This window comes from Hetaerina americana, unplaced genomic scaffold (assembly GCF_022747635.1).
Source record: "Hetaerina americana unplaced genomic scaffold, ioHetAmer1.1.p SCAF_5, whole genome shotgun sequence".
In the NCBI taxonomy this organism is placed as follows: Eukaryota; Metazoa; Arthropoda; class Insecta; order Odonata; family Calopterygidae; genus Hetaerina; species Hetaerina americana.
Genome location: NW_027287095.1, coordinates 15097947 through 15119068, shown reverse-complemented (window position 1 = coordinate 15119068; position 21122 = coordinate 15097947). Strand labels below are relative to the sequence as shown.

Below are 21122 nucleotides of genomic sequence, written 5' to 3'. Positions count from 1 at the left end.
TTTACTTGTGCCTTTTATTTTGATGACCATCCCCTCCTTTTGAGTAAATCAGATAGAGTGGATGTCAGAATTAAGCCTCACAACTATCATCATATTTATTTAGAAGATCAAAAATAGTGCAAATGGCTTCAAAATTTGTAAAAATACATCAGATTCGTATGCTATTAGGATGAGAGTTCCACGTATATCAATATTGGGACATATCTTATTTTTGTTATTTATTAAAGACCTACCATTAAGAAATAAAAATGATCAGAGCATTAATTCCATAATATTTGAAGTTGATTCAATCTTAATAATTTATGATAAAAGTAGTCAAAGGCTTTTGGTTTTAACAGAAAAGGTCTTAGTGTCTGGAACTGGTGTTATGACTGGCAATATTGCAAGAGGATATTAATTCATATTTTAACAATGAAAGAATTATATGTGCATCCAATACCAATTTGGTTGGTGTACATGTTAAACAAGCAGGTGTGTGGAATATAGATATTAATAATCTGCATTCTAAACTGCACACTGTGATGTATACTATTTGGTTCCTGCTTAGCGCAGTGTCACTATAGGTGTTACAAGTCTTGTAATATTCTAATTTGGTCTCCTGAGCATCATAATGGAATGGTGTCCTGGGGATCATCAGGGTGCACATGTTGCACAAAGTTTTCTCAATTAAAAAAGTAATTAGATGTGTACTTAGTGTTGCTAATAGGACACTATGTAGGCCCTTGTTGACAAATTAAAATGTTCTTACACATCCTTCAATGTTGAATGTATTTGACATGTCTGTCTTCATAAAAAATAATACCCTTCTCTTTCATGCAAATAGTGATATTCACTCTTATTCAACTAGAAATCATCTCAGCATCCACATAAGTTACCATAAGTCAGCAATTTCATATAAAATCTCAATAGCAATGGTTGGAAGAAGTTAGGGCACATTACTACAGTCATTGAAAAGGAGTGATAAATTATGTAATAGCTAATTGAAACTGAAAATAATATTTTATAAGTGAATGTTCTTGAAGTATAGAATGGCTTATGAGGTAAATAAAAAATTTTCATCCCAGAACTTGTATGATATGCCATTTTATCTTAGTAATCTCATGTGGTCTTCTTCTCATTCAATTTGTACTTTTATTTTGGAGTCTGCACAGCCTTTTATTGAATTGGCATTACTATATGTGCAATCTCCATGCTTAAAACATACATTAAAAACAAATCTCCCCTTGTGATCCTATGGTTTGAATTAACAGCACTTAAAATTCAGCTGAATAAGACCTTCAGTATATGTAATCAAAACTACACATCTGTAGTTGTGTCCAAGTGGGAAATGTAGTTGTGCTATTTTAATATAAACGTTTATGATTCACTGCTTGTGTTTATGCTCTGAGGTTAAACTACACTTGTGTTTGCCTTTATTGGTTAAACTACACTTGTGTTTGCCTTTATTGGTTAAACTACACTTGTGTTGCCTTTATTGATGTGTATTCTAGAAATATGCTGCTAATGCCTCTTGATGTCTCTTTGTTGCTTGCAGGGAAGGGTGGGCTCTGAGGCGAACTTGGGTCTGGACACGAGTCGTGCCCAGAGGGAACTGATTGGCCAGCTGGAGGCCAAGAACCGGGAGATAATGCGCGAGATTGCAAGGTTAAGGTATTGCTTGTGCCGCTCTGTGTGGGCTTTGTTTGATTCCCTCCCCCCGCCCTCCAAGAACCACACCCCCTCCCCCACCCTGCTCTTAGCCTTGCCCAAGGTCAAAGGTTTTGGAAATTCAATTTTTTAATGCGATAGAACACATTCATAGTAATCCTCCCAATAATTAGTTTGATATGTGAGGGTAGCGTTCAACATGCGCAATGCCTTATGGCAAGTGAAATTCACCTTATTGAAATTAGAGGGCCAATTCCTCTCTCAGTACCACCGGTGGCTTCCCGATGTTGATCTAGTGCATAAAAAGGTTCGGACAAAGTGGGGTGGGTTCACGGGCATTCCCTAGATTTGGTCTTGGTAGCTTCTGTTTGCTTACCAAACATCATTCCTCCTAGAATACCAAACTACCAATGTGATTGATATATTCCAAAAGAATCACTAAATAGTCATTAATGAGAAGTACATCTGCTAAATCCTTAAAAAAGCACTGTATTGGCTGATGAATACTACCTTGATCAAAAAGTTCCCGGAATAACCACCGTGTGGCGCTCCCATCGTTCCGATTTGAGTTCTGTTTTTTTTTGTTAAATTGGTACATCTGTTGTTGATATTCCCTTTAAATCTTAGTGTCATAACTTGACATTTGCAAAAGTTACGTAGCCAAGAGTACATCTATCTCTGTGTGTGTTGGCGATTTTTTACAATTTCAGAAATGGATTTAAATTTGCAACAACGAACTTGTATTAAATTTTGCGTAAAAAACGGATTTAGTGGCGCACGGACGTTGGAAATGTTGGAAAAGTGTTTCGGCAACGATTCTCTAAAAAAAAACGGTCGTTTACCAGTGGCACGAGCGGTTCAGAAGTGGTCGTGAGTCAATCGAAGATGATGAACGCAGTGGCAGACCATCGACATCGAAAGTCGGTGAAAAAATTGATAAAGTAAAAGAAATGTTGGTCAATAACCGCAAATTAACCATCAGAGAAATAGCGGAGGACTTGAACATTGCCTATGGATCCGCCCAAGACATTGTGGTTAATGATTTGGGTTTCCGTCGTGTAGCAGCAAAGTTGGTGCCAAAAGACCTCAATTTCATGCAAAAAAGAGACCGTGTTGACGTCGCTAAAGACATGATTTGCGAGGCTGAATCCGATCCCACATTCATCAAAAGGATCATTACTGGAGACGAGACGTGGGTTTATGAGTACGACACGCAATCCAGACATCAGGCAAGTGAATGGCGTTCACCAAATGAGCCGAGACCAAAAAAACCACGTCGTGTTCAGTCAAAAAAGAAGGCAATGCTGACGGTTTTCATGGATTACAACGGTTTAGTGCATCATGAATTTTTGCCAGAAGGCCAGACAGTAAACAAAGAGTATTATTTGGGCGTTATGAGACGTTTGCGTGAAGCAATTCGCCGAAAGAGACCAGAAATGTGGGCAGAAAACTCGTGGATTTTGCAGCAATGATAACGCACCGTCGCACAGTGCTATCATTATTCGTAATTTTTTGACGAAAAATGCAACAAATACCATCCAACAGCCACCGAATTCACCTGATTTGGCTCCCTGTGACTTCTTTCTGTTCAATCGAGTTAAAAAACCATTATGGGGAACGCGTTTTAGCAGCCGAGAGGAAGTAATGGAAAAATCGCAGGAAGCACTGATGGACATACCGAAAACCGAATATAAAAAATGTTTCGAGGATTGGATCAAGCGCTGGCATAAGTGTGTTGCAGTCGATGGGGATTACTTTGAAGGGGACAATATAGATTTAGATGAATAAACTTGTATTTTTAATTTTCTGAATAAATTCCGGGAAATTTTTGATCAAGGTAGTACATGAAGGAAAATGAAAGAATGAAGTGAAAAATGGAGATTCGTCCCAGCTTATCATCAGTCTCATTCAATTTTATTCATTGATTAAGAAAAACCATAAATAATAATTGAATAGTGGATAAATTTTATGAAAATCAAAGAAACAGATGAATTAAGGAATGAAGAAATATGCAGAAGGTGGAAAAGTAAAATGTAAGAGAAGCACTGTAAACATAAAAGGAGAACTGATAACACATTGAGTTAGAATGTATTTGTTGGGGGCACATGATGGAAGGGAAAAGAGGAGAGATCTTACGAGAAAGACCAAGGGACAAATAAATTAAGCATATAATGAGGGATGTTTAGGTGGAAACCTTCCAGGGCCACGGATGACATTTGCTAGAGGGTGGAGGGAAGAATTGAGGGCTGCAGTCACCAATGGGCTGTTTGTAATGCTAATGAATGGACATACATAAAAAACTAAAGTATACATGTGTAAAATATACATAGAACATGCATAAAATATTTATGAACCATGTAATTATTGCCTTTAAACAGGAAAGTAACTTGTTCAGTCCATTAAGCCCCAAGTGATACCTTGAAGTGAAGTATCAAGTGCTTTAGTAAGGATCTTCAATTTTCTCTGTTGTAAGATGGAAGAAAAGGCTTGCATTAAAAATATCAACAAAATAAATCACTAGTTTTGGCATTTAGGAAAAAAATTAAGACAATCAGAAGGCATTCAATTAATTTATGAATGCTACTTTGACAAATTGTGTTTGCTTAGATATCAAGGGTATTAATTTTTAATCATTCATGTTCATTCATAGTAATAGAGTTCATTCATGCATAATATTCAAGAATTTTCAGTTTTTTCATATATATTGAAGGATTCAGACTTAGGTTTATATACTTCGGACCCTAATATAGTTTAATGCCAAAAAATTTTTTTCGTGTCATTATTTCCTAAATTTTAATGCTCTCTTCACTAACTTAGTCTTAATTCCTAATACTTACTGTAGAAGACTATCATATTGCATCAAGACAACTGCCAGTGATGAAGGATAAGCTCAATAATGCAACACCTCATGGTTTCCAAAAAAGTGTTTGTTCTGTTGAATTCTTGTTTTATCGGGCGGGTTCAAAAATAAATGCCACAAAGCAAATTACATAGGTGTGTAGTTTCAAATAATTTAGTACTGTCAAATTTGCCCTGATGCTGGCTTTAAACAAACATAAAAACTCAAAAGAAAATTAGTATTATTGCCTTGCTGTTACTGCTTACTAAGGTTGATGATTATGTTCATAGTAAACTCATGTTTTTACGTTCGAGTGTACTTTTGAAGCAGCCGTATCAGAAAATCTAGTATTTATTATTTCTGTAAATGAAAACTAGAAGAAAATTATGATTTACATTTGATAAATATCTCTCAACATATGTACATGAATGTCATAATATTAAGTAAATCGGTAAAAATACAAAGGTTGTTCAATAATCCCATAGATGATACAAAAGATGGTGCTCGTAGGATAGGAAAAGGTATGCCTTTAGTAAGCCTCATCTCACACTACTCTGCTGTTAAAATTACAACTTCATCATCCATCACATGGTTTCATTTTCATATTCAATTGACGCAAAGAACTTTCGTTTATTTAGAAAAATTAAAAAAATGAGTTTTGTGTGGTGATTGAACATTTCCATTTAAATGGTTTAACACCAAAAGAGATCAAATCAGAGTTGAATGAAGTTCATGGCACATCTGCTCTTATCTGTGTTTGAGACAGTTGCCACGATTGGGTGAATGAGTTCAAAAGTAGCCATACATCTACAAATGATGAACATCGTTCGGGACGTCCAGTGGAAGTGACTTCCTCCATAATGATTGGCAAAAGCCACCCTATGGTTTGGAGTGATTGACGAATCAAAGTTTACAAAATAGTTGAGGTCACATGTATATCACAAGGTAGTACAGTGTTTTTAGTTTTGCAAGAAAAATTGAGTGCAACAACAATATTGGCAAGATGGGTGCTGTGTTTGCTTACAGTGGAGAATAGAAAGTCATTTGGTCGATTTGGAGGCTGGTTTGTCACTTATCTGTCTCATTCATGATGAGTTTCTGCATCAATACACAACAGTGGAAGAGGCAATGAAACAATGCTACTGCACTCCAGGGAGAAACTAACAGTTGAAACAGTGGGTTAAACATAAAAGCAATCCAGCCTCAGGGGCATGGTGTGAAATCAACCAACAATGTGATGGCCACGGTTTTTCAGGATGCATACAGTATCATCTCCATCGATTACCAGAAAATAGGACAAGCAGTAAATGAAGAGTATTATACATTGCTATTGCTCCAGCCGAGTGAAGAAATCAAGAAAAAAGTCCTCATTTGGCAAAGATAAAAGTTCTCTTCCGTCAAGACAATGAACCGGTGAACACATGTGCAGTTTTGACAGCAAAAATTATGTAATTGAAGTTCAAATTATTACAGCATCCACCATATTCATCAGATGTGGCCCCCAGTGACTTTCTTATTTCCCAGATACATTAAATGACTTGGTGGAAAATGATTCATGTCGAACAAGGAGGCCATTGCCATCACCAATGCCTATTTTGAGGACTCTGAAATACTCCTTTTTGGAAGGCTTAAAAATGTTGGAGAATTGCTGGGAAAAGTGTATTGAGCTAAAAGAAGATAATGTTTAAAAAATAAAAAACATTACCCAAAATAATTTGTTTTTCTATTTATGCCTAAGGACTTATTGAAATCTTGTGTACATGTAACTAATGACCAAAATGCATAAATCATAATGACATCAAACTCATATATGCAATTGATACATATTCTCCCAAAGTATAAAATTTGATTTAAATTTATATTTTAATTGAAAACATCATGCATCAATGTCCTATGGATAATACACTAAAATCCTGACTGCACCCAGAGAAGAGTCAAGTGCCTTGATTTACATGTCTTGCAGTGACTTTTTAAACTGACCTCGAGAGCTGAGAATGGCATCAGACCGTCAGCTGATGCACTGCTGACTTTATACACATTAATAGCAACATCTGATTCTCATTGAGCCTCAATTCTTAATGGAAGGGTAATTTTTTTCTATGAATGTGAACTTATTCAAGGCAACCCAGCATAGATGTTATTTAGTTAAAATAGCTATTTAATTCATAGTTGGAAGAAGGGAGTCGTGAATCACTAATTATCCTTAAAATTGTATCTATGCAATTGGAATAAAATCAAATTTATATGGCTGTGCCATATTAAGTGTGCTTAATTATCAGATAAAGTAAGCAGTTTTCATTTTCTTATTCATTCAAATAACATCCTCAACTAACTCAGTTGTTCTTACACTTGTTCTGTCTCAGTTTTTTTTAGTTGTTCATGAGACAAGCTAGGGAATGACAAATGCAGGATATGTATTTCATAGTATTGATGAACTGAAAGTTTTTGCAATAAGGCATCACCAGTGAACTATAGAATGAGCATTAATAAGTTTCTATGTCATGATTGACCTATGTTATATTAAGTTATGCTACCCATATTGCCATTGTTGCTCGCCATAGGCCAACCCTGGTTTGTACATTGTACTGGTTAGTAAGTTCAGAATTCTGAGTCCCTTGAAAACTGTGACCACAAGAATCCATTGTGTGTGTAACCTGTACCACAGTTATCAACCAGAAGGTTGGCTTGACTGGTTGTGGTTTAGCTCAAGCAGTACTAAGTCCAGTGGTGTGTGAAATTCACACAGGGTAATAATGGGAGGCCAGTTCCTTCCCTTGTGGTACCTGCAGTTTTCCAAGAAGACCTGGTGTCCCTAAAAATGACACAGTTTGGGTGGAGCAGTGGGTGTTGTTTAGAATCAAATCCGGACCCTTAAACCAGTAGCCCAGCATCCTATGCACTGGACTGCCCCACTCCTACATACACACATTGACTAAGAAGCTTATATTGTTAGTTGGTTTTAGCTTTTAATTTCGGTGTACAAATTAAAATTTAATGCAGGGCCCATAGCACCCAGTTAGAATTTAAATCCAGAGATGACATCAAATGCAAAGTGCAAGGATGTGATGGGAAATAGAGTTTTCATTTAATTTGGGAGTTCCTGCATTAAACAGGGTTAACATTAAAAACAATTCAAGGGAAAATATGGAAGATAAAATTATGTGCTGATGCTCCTTAAATGATCTAAATAATGTACAAACTGGCTTTGTGGCAAAAATATTTCATGTAGTAGTCCATAAAATTTTAAGTAGGCTTTTAGCATATCAGGGAAATGGATAAAAGTTACAATTAAAATTGTGTAATTTTGTTTGTTCATAACATTGGGATGAGATGGATTAAACCAAGTTAATTGAGTACATTGGAGTCAGTCTGTTCACTGTTTTGAAACAAAATGAAAGAAACTGAGAATAATTTTTGAATAAGTTTGATGATGCAGAATTTTTCAAAATTTTGAAGGGAAAATAATTATAAAATTCTGTATTAACCACCCTTTCCCACACAAACACAGAAATTCCATCTTGTTGGGATAACGTCAGCCTAGTAATTACTTCATTCCATTAATATTAATTATTATTGGCTAAATTAGATCTACATTAGGAGATATAATGTTTGCTAATGGGAGATGGGATAAGTTGTGATCTCTCTTCAATGATGCAATGGAATATCTGCCGAGTTCCTCCTCAACAAGTGATTTGATTTCAATTAAAATTGATAAGAGAAGACTGAGGGTAGTTAAACATGTGCAAAGGCAAAATGTTGAAGTGTTGAAGGAATGAATGTGGATGAACCTGTATTTTCATCAGTGGATCAAGTTCAGGTGGTGGCATTACATACGGCAGTCCCCCCTTCAAATGCACCCACGCGAATGGGTGCAACTTTGGAAAGGATCTATTTTGTGTGTGCTTGGAGCAAGTGAGCAGGAGGCAACTCTGATAGAGAATCAATACAAGCTGTGTTAATGTGCATCAGCTTTTATGAAGTATAGTGTGCTTTATGGCAGGCCCATGATCTCCGCAAACAACCTTCAGAGGTTGAGGCTAATGAGTGCACCAGGGGGCACAAGACCAGTTCTCCACTTGACGAAGAATGAATGTGACTAATTGCATCCCACGTTTCCGAGCTATGTGATTACCCATGTGGGCCAAAGTCACACTGGGTTATTTTCTCCCTCATTACATAATGCAAATCACTGACCGTACCCCTCGTGTATTTTCATTACCATCTTGTGTATTTTCTTGGCAAAAAATGGTGAGAAACACTGAAAAGATTGTAGGGCACATTTTGCGTGGCCTTGACCCTCCACCCGCTACTTCCTAACTGTCCCTCAAACACTGTCACAATGTCCCGTAGCTCTCCCTTTACTCTTTCCCCAAATCTAGAGAGAACGTTTTAATGGGGCATAATATGTGCGTATTTAGGCAGTTTGTGTCCATCCAAACCATTAGATTACCTATAACAATATGTACATCTGGTGAAGCTATATAAAACATGGGCAGGCTTATTGGGGGCAGGGGGTGCTTGTTTGGCATGCCATTTACATCCCACCCTCCTCCCCTCTTCTTCTTTCCTCCATCCATATGCAATGACTCCCCTAATGCACATTTCTTCGAGTCACTGCATAATATCACACCCATGGATGAGCATTCCAATTTGAAAGTAGAGTGCATCCATGGCACGTGGCAGCCTCTCCAGGTGAAAGCGCCAGAGAGCAAATTTTGCATGTGTAAAACTTTCTGCATATCCTCCTAGGTCCTCAGCAGAAGCGGCAGGAATACATATGGATAACTGCTAAGTTTGATGTAAGAATGGGCCAAATGTGGGGGGGGAGGTTGTGTGATTGGGGGGTGGGTGCTGTGTCACATTACTTTTGCCAAGGATGGAGTGGATTGTTTGGTACAAATGTGATAATTGTGGAACGTTATATAAGGTTCCACTCTATATGTTTCCTCCTGTGTGTGACCATGAACATTTAAAGTGTTCGTTTGATGAAAGATTTTTAGCTTGTAGCCTTCTGAATTGGTGGTTACCCGCTCCTGGAAGCTTCTTGGATCAGTCAGTAGTGATTTCACCTTTACTGCCCACATTGTATTAGTCGAGATATGGACCAAGTTTTAGGATACTCGGATGTGACTGTATGGCATGTTGTACACATGAACATCTTTTGTTTGAATGATGAATCGTCGTGAAGAAATCCTGTCATTGACATTTTTCCAAGTAGTCCTTATGTTCATGAAAATTAACAAGGGGAGAAAATATTGGATGACATTTAAAAAATTGCAATTTGGGTAATTAATATTTTCTACTGGCAAAATCGTTGCTCAAATTTTGAAAGTCCTTATTTATTTAGCAGATAAATCACCATATTTAACGCAAAGTAATGGAAAAAAACTAAGTAATCCAGATACCAAAATGAGTTTTATGGTCATTTACCCTAGGTTATAAAAGCAATTACCTCAGATGGTGTGTCTAGTTTGAAAAAAGGATTTATGTGGACTGTGGGGCTATTTTATAGTTGGAGCAGTTTTGCTGAAATTTCTGTAAAGCTAAAATTTTTAATTGACATCTTTCATTGTTTTTATATATTTCCACGCTTGGGGAAATCCATGATTAGAATGTTTCAAATGATTCCTTTTTGATCCATCCACAGCCTGTGGAAGTACAGTATCTTGTAGTGGTAACTGCTTCTTTTGATGGTATTAAAGCATGTTCTTGAAACAGGTTTGCTAATCCTGCATGTTGTTGTGCTGTCCCAGAAATGGTTAATGCTTTTCTGTGTGCTATTGCAATGAAAGTGGCTGTGCATAGTGGTCAAATTTGAATTTTTTTCAGAAGAGAAACATGATGGCATTGTTAAAGTTTTCAAGAAATCGTTCCCCTTCTATCTTCTCTGGTGAGAATACAGTGGGATTCCACTTTAAGATACCAATGCATTCTGCCAAACCCATCAGATTGTGATGGTATTGTAAAGTGAACCCTATCACAATCACTTTCACTTGTGATCATGCCCTCTTGAATGATATATTGCTTCATGCATGTATAAATTGAATGTTTTATTTCACATTTGGTTACAAACCGCTGCAGTAAATAGCCAAGTTCACAAACGAGTGTTATGAGCAACTCATTGTAATTACAAGAATATATGTATCTTCTTACAGCCAGTTATGCGTACACAATCCTATGTTGCATGACTCTTTAATGCTGCTGACAAAACTGTGTAGTCAGTGCAGCAGGACAAAACTCGTGTTGAACTTTCCACATTCATTGTCACTACAAATAATGTACTGGTATGTGGTCAGTAGCCAGGATTTACACATTTCCTTTGTGTCAAAATAGTATCATCATTAAAATGTGGAGAAATAACATCGAAAGATATCAAAATGAACAATTAATAACCTAAGCATCTAAGTGAATTCCAATTTACCTGCTCACATCATATCGTACGAACCATGCTAGGTGTTACCTTAACATGCAATAGGAGACACTCTTAAAATACAAACTGGGGGCTCAAGCTGCACTTCAACTAGGACTGCAGTAAATATAGTTTTTAGGGAGGAGGAGGAAGATGGGGGCCTTTCAAAGGGTGATCACGAATTTTTATTCCCATAATTTTGAACAATTTACTTTGTTTAATTGTTAGCATAATGAGTCATGGAAATTTGGTAGAAGTCTCATTGATTTTACCTGGGTGTTGCATGAGCAGTGGACATAGATAGCAATTTGAAACTAATTCAGTTCAGCAATGGAGATAACACTCCATGCTGCATGGAAATGTTGCTTTTGCCTTGACAAGCCATAAGACAAGGCCTATGATATTCTAAAGTAGTCTTTTGGAGAGTCTAATGTTCCCTCTAGTACAGCTACAAGATGTTTTGAAATGTTTAAAAAGGGTGTACAATTTCAATGGAAGGTGGACATGAAGGCCAAGCCACTCTTACTGAAGGGAGTATTAACACTGCTGCTGCCATTGTGAGAGAATATCATTGAAGAGCACTATCAAAGCAAAAGACGATATCTTGGAGTGACACCCACACATTGCTGTTAATGGAAAAAATGCACACTAGATAAGTTTTTCTGCTGCAGGTTCCAAAAAATTTTAATTCTGTGAAGATCTGCATGAAATTTGTTCCGCATCCTGGGTACCAGATCTTCCTGGGGAAAAATAACTGGCACTGGGACAGGAACTGGCCCCCATACCCTGATGTGTGACTTTCACAAGCTTTTGGGCTTGGTACTGGGTGAACTATATCATCACCTACCTAACCGAATTTAGGTTTGATTACTGTATTCATGGTTTTTAATCTTCTTTTAGCTCAATACACTTTTCCCAGCAATTCTCCAACATTTTTAAGCTTTTCAAAAAGTAGTATTTCAGATAGTCCTCAAAATAGGCATCCGTGATGGCAATGGCCTCCTTGTTTGACATAAATCATTTTCCACCGATTCATTTAATGTAGCTGGGAAATAAAAGAAAGCCACTGGGGGCCACATCTGATGAATACGGTGGATGCTGTAATAATTTGAACTTCAATTACATAATTTTCGCTGTCAAAACTGCACATGTATTCACCGGTTCATTGTCTGGATGGAAGAGAACTTTTATCTTTGCCAAATGAGGTCTTTTTTCTTGATTTATTCACTCAGCTGGAGCAATAGCAACGCATAATACTCTTCATTTACCGCTTGTCCTATTTTCTGGTAATCGATGGAGATGATACTATATGCATCCTGAAAAACCATGGCCATCACATTGTTGGTTGATTTCACACCATGCCCCTGAGGCTGGATTGCCTTTATGTTTACCCCACTGTTTTGACTGTTAGTTTCTCCCTGGAGTGCAGTAGCATTTTTTCATTGCCTCATCCACTGTTGTGTATCGATGCAGAAACTCATCATGAATGAGACAGAAGAGCGCCAAACCAGCCTCCAAATCGACCAAATGATTTTTTATATTCTCCACTGTAAGCAAACACAGCACCCATCTGGCCAAGATTGTTGTTACACTCAATTTTTCATGCAAAACTAAAAACACTGTACTACCTTGTGATATGCTCGTGGCCTCAACTATTTTGTAAACTTGGATTCGTCAATCACTCCAAACCATAGGGTGGCTTTTGCCAATCATTATGGAGGAAGTCTCTTCGCTGGGAAACCACATGCTTGCAAGGGAAAAAGGACACTGAAAAATCAAAGCCAAAAGATTACCAACTGTGTTCTTCACATACTATCTACAATGTACTTATTATCTGGAGGCAGTAAAAGAAACCAGCCTTAATTATCAGAAAGAAAAAAGCTTACCGTGTCATAGGATTACAAAGAGCCCCAATGATTACCTTGAACAGAAGGCAAGAGAAACCTACATGTTTGTGTAGTAATGCTTTCACTAGCTTTGTATTGCCCAAGTCGTAGCAGTTTGTATCGAAACAGATTCATCAACAGGCATTCAAAAGTTTGTAGAATTAAACAAATTAGCTTTTCAGTGGAAAGTCATAGTGAACAGATCACTCAGAGAAAGAAAAGAGTATAGCGTTAGACTTGAGTTTCCATTCATTTAAACAGTTCAATGTAAAAATTACTGTAAGATTTATACTTTACAAGAATTATTTTTGTTTAAATAAAAAAAGCCTGTTAGTTAAAGCAGAGAAGTCATATTTTTGATATGAGAAAGAATACACAGGATGCAATAAAAAGTTAATTAATTTTAGCAATTCAAACAATAGCTAAAGTTTGAGCCAATATATTGGCCTGTCATGCTTTGTGCCCGAGATGCAAAAACCGATATATTGTCCCGCTGCACTTAAAGGGTTAGCAGTAAGTCTAAAAATGTCGAATAATTCTTGATTAAAGAGATTTGCCCTCATGGAAGGATTTCTAAAGTTGAAAGTTGTATGAGTATTTTCTTATTCTCTCCTGTGAAATATATATTTCTTGCAAGGTCTCATTTGTTTGGTATTCTCTGACTTTCATAACTGAGACATCATGAGGCTTATCTCAGCTGAGATGATTTGTCTTAGTAATAAACCCTATCAATTTTAGACAGGTGATTTATTACATGTATCTCGTAGTTGAGAATGGGAAGCCAGGAAGGACTAATGAATATGTGCAGGTATTGAGGAAGGTGATGACCTATGCTATCAGGTGTGCAGTAGGTGGTGACCATCTTGAACAACTGGTTCTAATTTAAAAAAAACTTCACTGTACACAATGGGTATTTTTTGATGCTGTAAGGAAAGCAAGCTGCAATTTGAATTTAGTGAATTCCCCTCCTCTTTCGTATTGCTGTTGTGCTTGAAAATGTTTTGTGATACTAGAAAATCTGGATTCATATTACATATTTCTAGACGGGCATCATTTCGTATATTTGCTCATGATTAATTTCAATTGATAAATTATTCACAAAATAATCTGTGACTAATGTGATAAGGCAAATAATGACTTGTTGACAATTGTGGATACAGGGAGTGAATGATTTTGTGGAAACAAAATCTGCAGATATAAATGTGAATTTTTGTGTATGCTTTCAATTTAGCCTTGGGTGTTCTTGGATTAAATATGGATTGTGCTCCATAAATCACATTGCATGACAAATGCCCATAAGATGGCTCGAACTTGTGAGGATTGATTGTGTGTGGAAGTTATTTTTGGATGTGGAGAAGGGGGAGAGGGGATGTGTGTGGACTCTACCCGTTGCATTAATCGCATGGTGAGCTGTTGAGGCATATGAGGCCCCCATCCCAAGTGTGTGCGTGTCTTGTTCCTCTCTCGCTGCAGGAGGCAACAGGAACTGGAGGCAGCCGGGGGAGGTAGCAATGGTGCAGGGAGTGGGATGGAGAACCCAGCACTGGTGGCGGAACTGCGCGCGCTGAGGAGGCGCAAGGATGAGCTGGAGAGCCATTTGGGGTCACTGCAGGACTCCCGTCGCCAGCTGATGGTGCAGCTGGAGGGACTGATGAAGATGCTGAAGGTAACGCAACAGCGCCAGCGGCAGCACCACCACGACATCCGCATGATGCGTGGTGCCAGGGCAGCGGCTGCAGGCAGGGTGCCGGACGGCATGGGCAACTATGTGCCATCGTCATCCTTGGGGTCGGGAGGAGGGGGGCACCACATCCTCCACCCACCTCACTCGGGAGAAGGGCACCCGAGCAGTGCACAGTAGTCTGTCACAGCCACTGTTGCCAACAATGTTGTTGACGTTTTTGATGTTATTGTTAGATCGAGAGGAGGACATTCTTCCTGCAGTGGGGCAGGGTTAGAGTACTCACTCGCATTTGTATATAATTAAACACATGTACATAACTTATTTAAACATGACTTGATCGTGTATGGATCTTTGGCAGTATGGGAAGCTTAATGACCAGGCAGCACAGACACTCACTGAAATCTTTACTGAATAAGCACTTAAGGAATGCATTTGTGTGACAATGCCATTTGTTCAAAGGTGTCTCCTTGAGTGTAATGAATTTAGATTGGAATTAGAGATCTTGTGAGGGAGGTATTACAGAATAACACTAAAAATACTTCCTATGGCCTATGTTATGTGCAAAATATTGCAGTTGCAGACCAATCAGGTAACAATTAAACTTGTTAACAAAAATTAATAAAATGAACGTAGGTATTGGTGTGCTACTTTGTTGTGCTCCCCAAACTGTCAAGATTTTTATTTAGAAAATGGCTGATTTCCATTGACTCTACATAGTAGTATAAAATGAGTATAACATGTGATAAATGGGTTGGTCAGCTTGGGCCTGGGAAGTTAGGGGATCAGTAAGCATTCCACTATAGGCTGAGTTCAGCTTTCCTCTTGTTTCCATGTCTTTAATGGGATCAAACAGCATAGGCACTCTTAGGCATTTTTCTGTAAGAAATAATCTTAGTTTTTCAGTCCTCGGGAATCACAACCTGTCAGATTAAGTAACCAAGAAGAGAGGAGTAGTTTGATGCCTTGGGTGTTAGCTTGGCATAACAATCTTCAGTTGCTTTTCTTAGCAGCTAGTCCCAAAGCATAAACAAGCACATTCCACATTCAGGAAAACATGTCTTTTTATTAGGAAGTTTGAGAATGGGATCTATGTGTCAATAAGGGACGAAATCAAAATCAATACCTTATTGTAATTAAACACATGATTATCACTATTGCCTAGGATCATTTTTTCCAGGGTTGCTGTGAGTCGGGAACATTTATGGAAATTAAATTTACCTTTTATCTGAACTGTTACAAGTCTTTAGGTGTTACAGATGTTAATATTTGATTTTATTAGACTTGACTGTTAAAAGTGTATGGAAATATGAATGTATTGCAAAGTTACTCTTCAAGCCATCTGAAATGCCTACATACATAACTAGAGAAACTCGAAAAGCCTTAGAATGGAAACAAGGATTCATGAAAAGTGACTGGCAGTAGGAATTGTTTAAATGTCTTTAGAATTCCCACGAATAGAGGTGAAGGACTTTTAAAAAAATGCTATCATTTTGTAATAATTCAACTTTTACTTGCTACTAAAATATTTTCACAGGAGTATTGCAGCATCATTGTTGCATGTTAATTGCACTTATGTAGTGTGTGTTTGACTGCTGACAGTAGCAGACATCTGCTGAAAATGCCGAATTTCCACTGATTAGTCTGTTTATATTAAATTTTGATGAATAGGGTTCCTGGAAAACTAGGAATGTGTAAGTTCGTAGATCAGGAAGGGCAAGAGGGAGAGATTAGTGTGGGCAAGACTTAAGTATCTCTTTTGTGTGTCCAAGTACCGTATTTTCCCATCAATAACGCACGAGTTATCTATACAAAAATGTTCAGATGATCAAAAAAATGACGATGCACATTATGCAATGGAAATGGAAAAACTCTACTCATTTTCATACCTATGTCCACAATAATTTAAAGAAGAGTCTCACAAAAATAAATTAGTCTGGAAGCATGCCTTTCTAATTGCAATCCATTTTATATAGATCTCCTACTGTTACAGTTATTTCAGCTCATAAATCCATGAGAAAAAGAAGAAACATAAAATTTTTATACTTCATTCATTCTAATAGGTACTACTTCTTTATTCTAATACATAGTACTTCACGTATACAGAGGGTACGGTGTATTATATACACATGTAATATATGCTAGGATAGGTAGACCACTCGAATTCAAGAAATTCGTCACCTTAGTCACAATTAAATGAATTAGGTGCATTTCTTATCTTTTTAGGCACATCACCGAATTCACTCACCAAAACCAACTCTTCCTCATCTTCTAGCACTGGTGTGGAAATATTGCCTAAAGCTTTTTTAAATCCATTTTTTACACAAGTCACTCTGACACCCTGCCGACACTCCAGGATCCACCAGCTTATTCCTTCATAAGACACACTTTTAATCCTTTTCGATTCTGTATAGTCTATTGTACCTGACATCATCCACTTTTCCCAACTAGAATATAACTTTGATTTAAAATATTTATAAATGGATCAATCCTGGCAGCCCCGCGATTTCCTTTTTCTTTCGCGAACTTGATGACTTCTATATTGCTGTATATGGCTTTCTTCTCCATGGGTAATTTTCTTGAGAAAAATCTAAATTACTAAAGCTTAACTCAATTCAGGTTCGAAACAATCACCTGGTAGGCGGCATTTTCATAGAACTTGGAGGGTGTCAAGAACAGCTGAGTTCTGATACTACAAGCTATATGCTATGTAACAAAGCGAAGTAAAGCAAACAAAACAAGAAAATTCTATTTCATTCATTTTCTTATTTTTTTAATATTTGATTTGCTGAAAGTTACTTTTTATAGCAAATATAAGGGCACGAAAACCTATGTCTCATTTCGACTTACGAATCATAGCAAAAAAGCAATAAGGTGGCATATTGTGTTCACTGGTAAACATTGTTTATTTTTTGATCCTTCTGTTGTTTTAAATTGATTTCAATCACCTGGCTCTAAACCTCTGTATACTTATAGTAGATATAGCCTCAGGCAATTATGATTTCATGTGTTCATTGGTTGTTACCATCTGTTGATGTATGGATACAGATGTATTTTTATTTACAATTTTATGCGCCTATATATTTACATACAGGTATGTACATATGTATGCGCATTCCATGCATATATATGTACACGCACATATATATGCTCATTCCGCGCATCTGTATATACACCTGTATATACAGATGCGTGGCATCTATATGCGTTCAAGATAACTATGAAGCTCTGGGCATGCAGTATCTGTTCAAATTCATGATACTTACGAAGTTCTGGGTGTGGGTTATACATTAGGTGAATGTTATCAATGGGAAAATACGGTAATTCATTAAAAATCTGCCATTTATGCAATAGATGTAAACCAATGTTAATTTGAATTAACTCTTCAAAAGCCCATTGAAGGTCATCCAACTATTAGTAACCTTTACTTAGATGCTGAGATGATCTAAAAATGTCAATACTTGTCTTTTGAATAATTGCCCTTGACCGAGTGTAGTCTTGGAGGGTGGACATTTTTCAGGAAACCTGAAGCTAATTACTCCTGAATTGCGCAACCTGCTCTGTCATCTACAGTTTCCTTTTATGATTGGCCAAAGAAGCCAAAAGTGTTTGAAAGAGTATTTCATGGAGTAATGTAGTCAATATTTTATTTCATTTAGGAGGTATTAACATGAAATGTCTGTGCAAGAAAGTCGCAAGCGATTGTGTTAGGGTATTTTTTTGATTTTGTGTGAGTTATTTTTCGTCTTAAGTGACGTGTGGGTTAGTGCACATGTGTTTATGTTGCTGGGGAACAATTGATACTTAACATTGAAAGGGAGGAGGCTCCAGTATTTTCATAGCATGAATTTTGTTGAAAATGTTATTGCAGATATTGTTTGTTGATGAAATTGTTATTTCCTCTGTTTTTGTTTTCTCTTGTTATTCCTTTTTTGACTTGACGGCTAACATAATTTTTGCGCCCCCCCCCCCCCCTGCAGCGCTCCATCTTGACGAAGATGGAGGAGAGTTGAACTGTGTCTCCATTTGGAGGGAATCAAGTGTTCATGCCTTTCTTAACATCTATTTGCATTACAGTTCTGGTGATTATAAAGGCACCAAGGAGTGCTCCATATTCCAACAAAATCCCTTTTACATCTGTGATATAGCTGTCTGTGCCTTACTACATGTAAAGATAGTTTTCGAGGTACATTATGGGTCAATAGGTCACAAGCAAAAGTTGTTATTCAATTCCAATATTTTCAATGGATGTAGTGAATTGGAATGGTGTTCATAAGGATTGAAATGGGAACATGTTCTGTTGAGACTGCCTTTTATTGGTGGTAGTGAGGGAGGAGCTATCAGTGTTTGGCAGCATTGTCTAGTAGCATAGTTCATCATTTTGATGTAAAACTGTGTGGGCACACTTTTTGCATAATCTGATTTATTTTGATGGTCCACTCTCTGAATCTGCTCTCATTGAAATTCCAAGTTACTTGTCCTGTACCAGTTGCCTCGATATGCCGCCATTGCCCAACCGCTCAGATCTTTTGGCTCCGCAATAAAAGGATAAGGAATACCACTTACATCGCCTACTGAGTGTGTTCCCCACCTCAAAATGTTGGTTCAGCAGGTGGTGAAAAAACCATTTGCTGTTGAAGTTTAGATTAGGGGAGCACTCCATTATTGAATGCCAAGGGAAATGTTAACGATAAATTTTTTATTTTTGACAGCAAAATGTGGGCAGTGTACATGAATACCTCAATTTTTTTATCTTAAAAGGGCCAGCTAACAAAATGTCAAGAGATTAGGGAGATAGAATTCGAAATGCTTATTTTGATATTTTCAGATCAATACCGTATGATTGTAACGAATGAAGATTCAATATATTTCGGTCATTTTTTTCACTGATTACCATTACTTCATTGTTTTGGTTTGCTTCACAGTCAGCAATTCACAATCTGTGGAAAGTTTCCAGTTGATATCTCCCCCAGTTGCAGTATTGATCCCTCCCCAAGAAAATATGAGTGTATGTTTTATAACTTAACTGTCATTTTTACTTAACAGGCCTTTTGGGATTTATGTGATAGTATTGACCGACTTTGTCTTTGTCTAACTGGAGCTCGTTTGCTCCCTTAAATTGGGTTTGGGTTTGAAATGTCAATTTTTATTCTCCAGTCAATATTACCACACTTGCATCTTTTTTTACATAATTTTTAACTTCCACTGGATTTTCAATTTTTGCAAAAAAATCTTTCAACCTGCAATTTTAATCAACGCGAAAGTGAAATATTATGTTACCCTGAGGTCAATCAAGTTATTTCAAGTTGTTTCAAAAACTAAAGATATTCAAGATACCTACCTGACGTAAGCATTTATGCCATTTAAGCAGCAAAGAAAGGGACAAAATACAATAAATATCGGATCATCATCTCTTGAGGGAGGCCAAAATCTGTGTACATTTTAAAATGTGGACATGTAACCTGGAAACAGATGTGGACTCTGCAAAAATCAAGTATTCATATTTATGTGACACGCATCCAAATTTGGGGGATGTAAATTTGAAGTTTCATTGTATTTACTTGCTGGGCCTGGTGAAATTTGGTAATTGGGAGGGAATTACCTCATAAAAGTAAGAGGTGATGGCAAAGAGAAATGGGAAAAGTGTTGATTTTTTCCCTATTTACTGTCTCCTAACATTTCAAAACTAATGTTCACCATGACACCAAAGAGTGGTGTGCACTTCTGGCAAAAATATTCCAAAGTTGGCAGCCATGTTGGCACTTGACACCTTGGAATGTGAGAAGGGAATAGGTAAAAGGAGAAGTGACAAAAGCGGTGCGAAAGGGGCACAGGAACCAATCCTGATCTCTCGTTTTGGTGGTGCCCTTGTCATTGCTGAGGGAATTTGCTTGGGTGCTGGAAACACTGATTTGACCAAGGCTTACCGCCTTTAGGTTTCAATGTGTGAGATGGGACTTTCATGAATACCAATGGCTGACACCCACCATATAATGCGTACACATTCAGGATGAAGGTCCGCATTTTCAAACAGTAGCCATAGCCTAGTTGCAATGTTAGTATCTGCTAGCATTTAGGAGGAGTAAAGCAATGTGTGTCATTAGGAAAACAATGAATGAGTTACCACATTTGCAATTGTTTCATTGTCTTTGATGAGCTCGGGACAAAACCATGCATTATTAAAGATGCATGGTGATATTGATGTATTCGTAGTCCTTGGCACAGTCCAAAGTTTCATCTACTCTGTGAAGGTTCCTAATTGCGTTTGTTGATTATCACAGCTCTGCATGAGAGCTGTAAAAAGCACGGTACACTTTAGAGGTTCATTAACATTGAAAAAATTCATCGGTAAACCCTTTGGAAAATGAGTTTTGCAGCATGGACATTGCTTTTGGACTCTGGTTTATTTAGTGGCTGCCCCAATCGCTTGCATTTAACAAGTAGGTGACACACATGAGTCATTTGAGCTCCTTTACTTCCTTGCATGCCCTGAATCTTGCCACACCTTTACAAATCCCACAAGTGATAAGCTCTTCACAATGTTTCTGTGGTAGATTGTTTTTGGGTGCTACTATGTTTCTGGTCATGTGTCATCGTGGACCGGCACTGGACAAGGCACCCAGCTCAAGCACTTGATTGTCCATGCATGCAACACAGGCT

At 37.5% G+C, this 21122-nt stretch overlaps 1 protein-coding gene across 1 annotated transcript in view; it reads left to right on the top strand.

Annotated features, from left to right (window-relative positions):
* Positions 1-21122, top strand: part of LOC139693529 (dystrobrevin beta-like) — a 104586-nt gene that overhangs the window by 31530 nt on the left and 51934 nt on the right. The window contains exons 11-12 of the mRNA XM_071591724.1: positions 1535-1650; positions 14255-14447. Coding sequence (XP_071447825.1) covers positions 1535-1650; positions 14255-14447 — 309 coding nt within the window. The remainder of the gene's footprint in view (positions 1-1534; positions 1651-14254; positions 14448-21122) is intronic.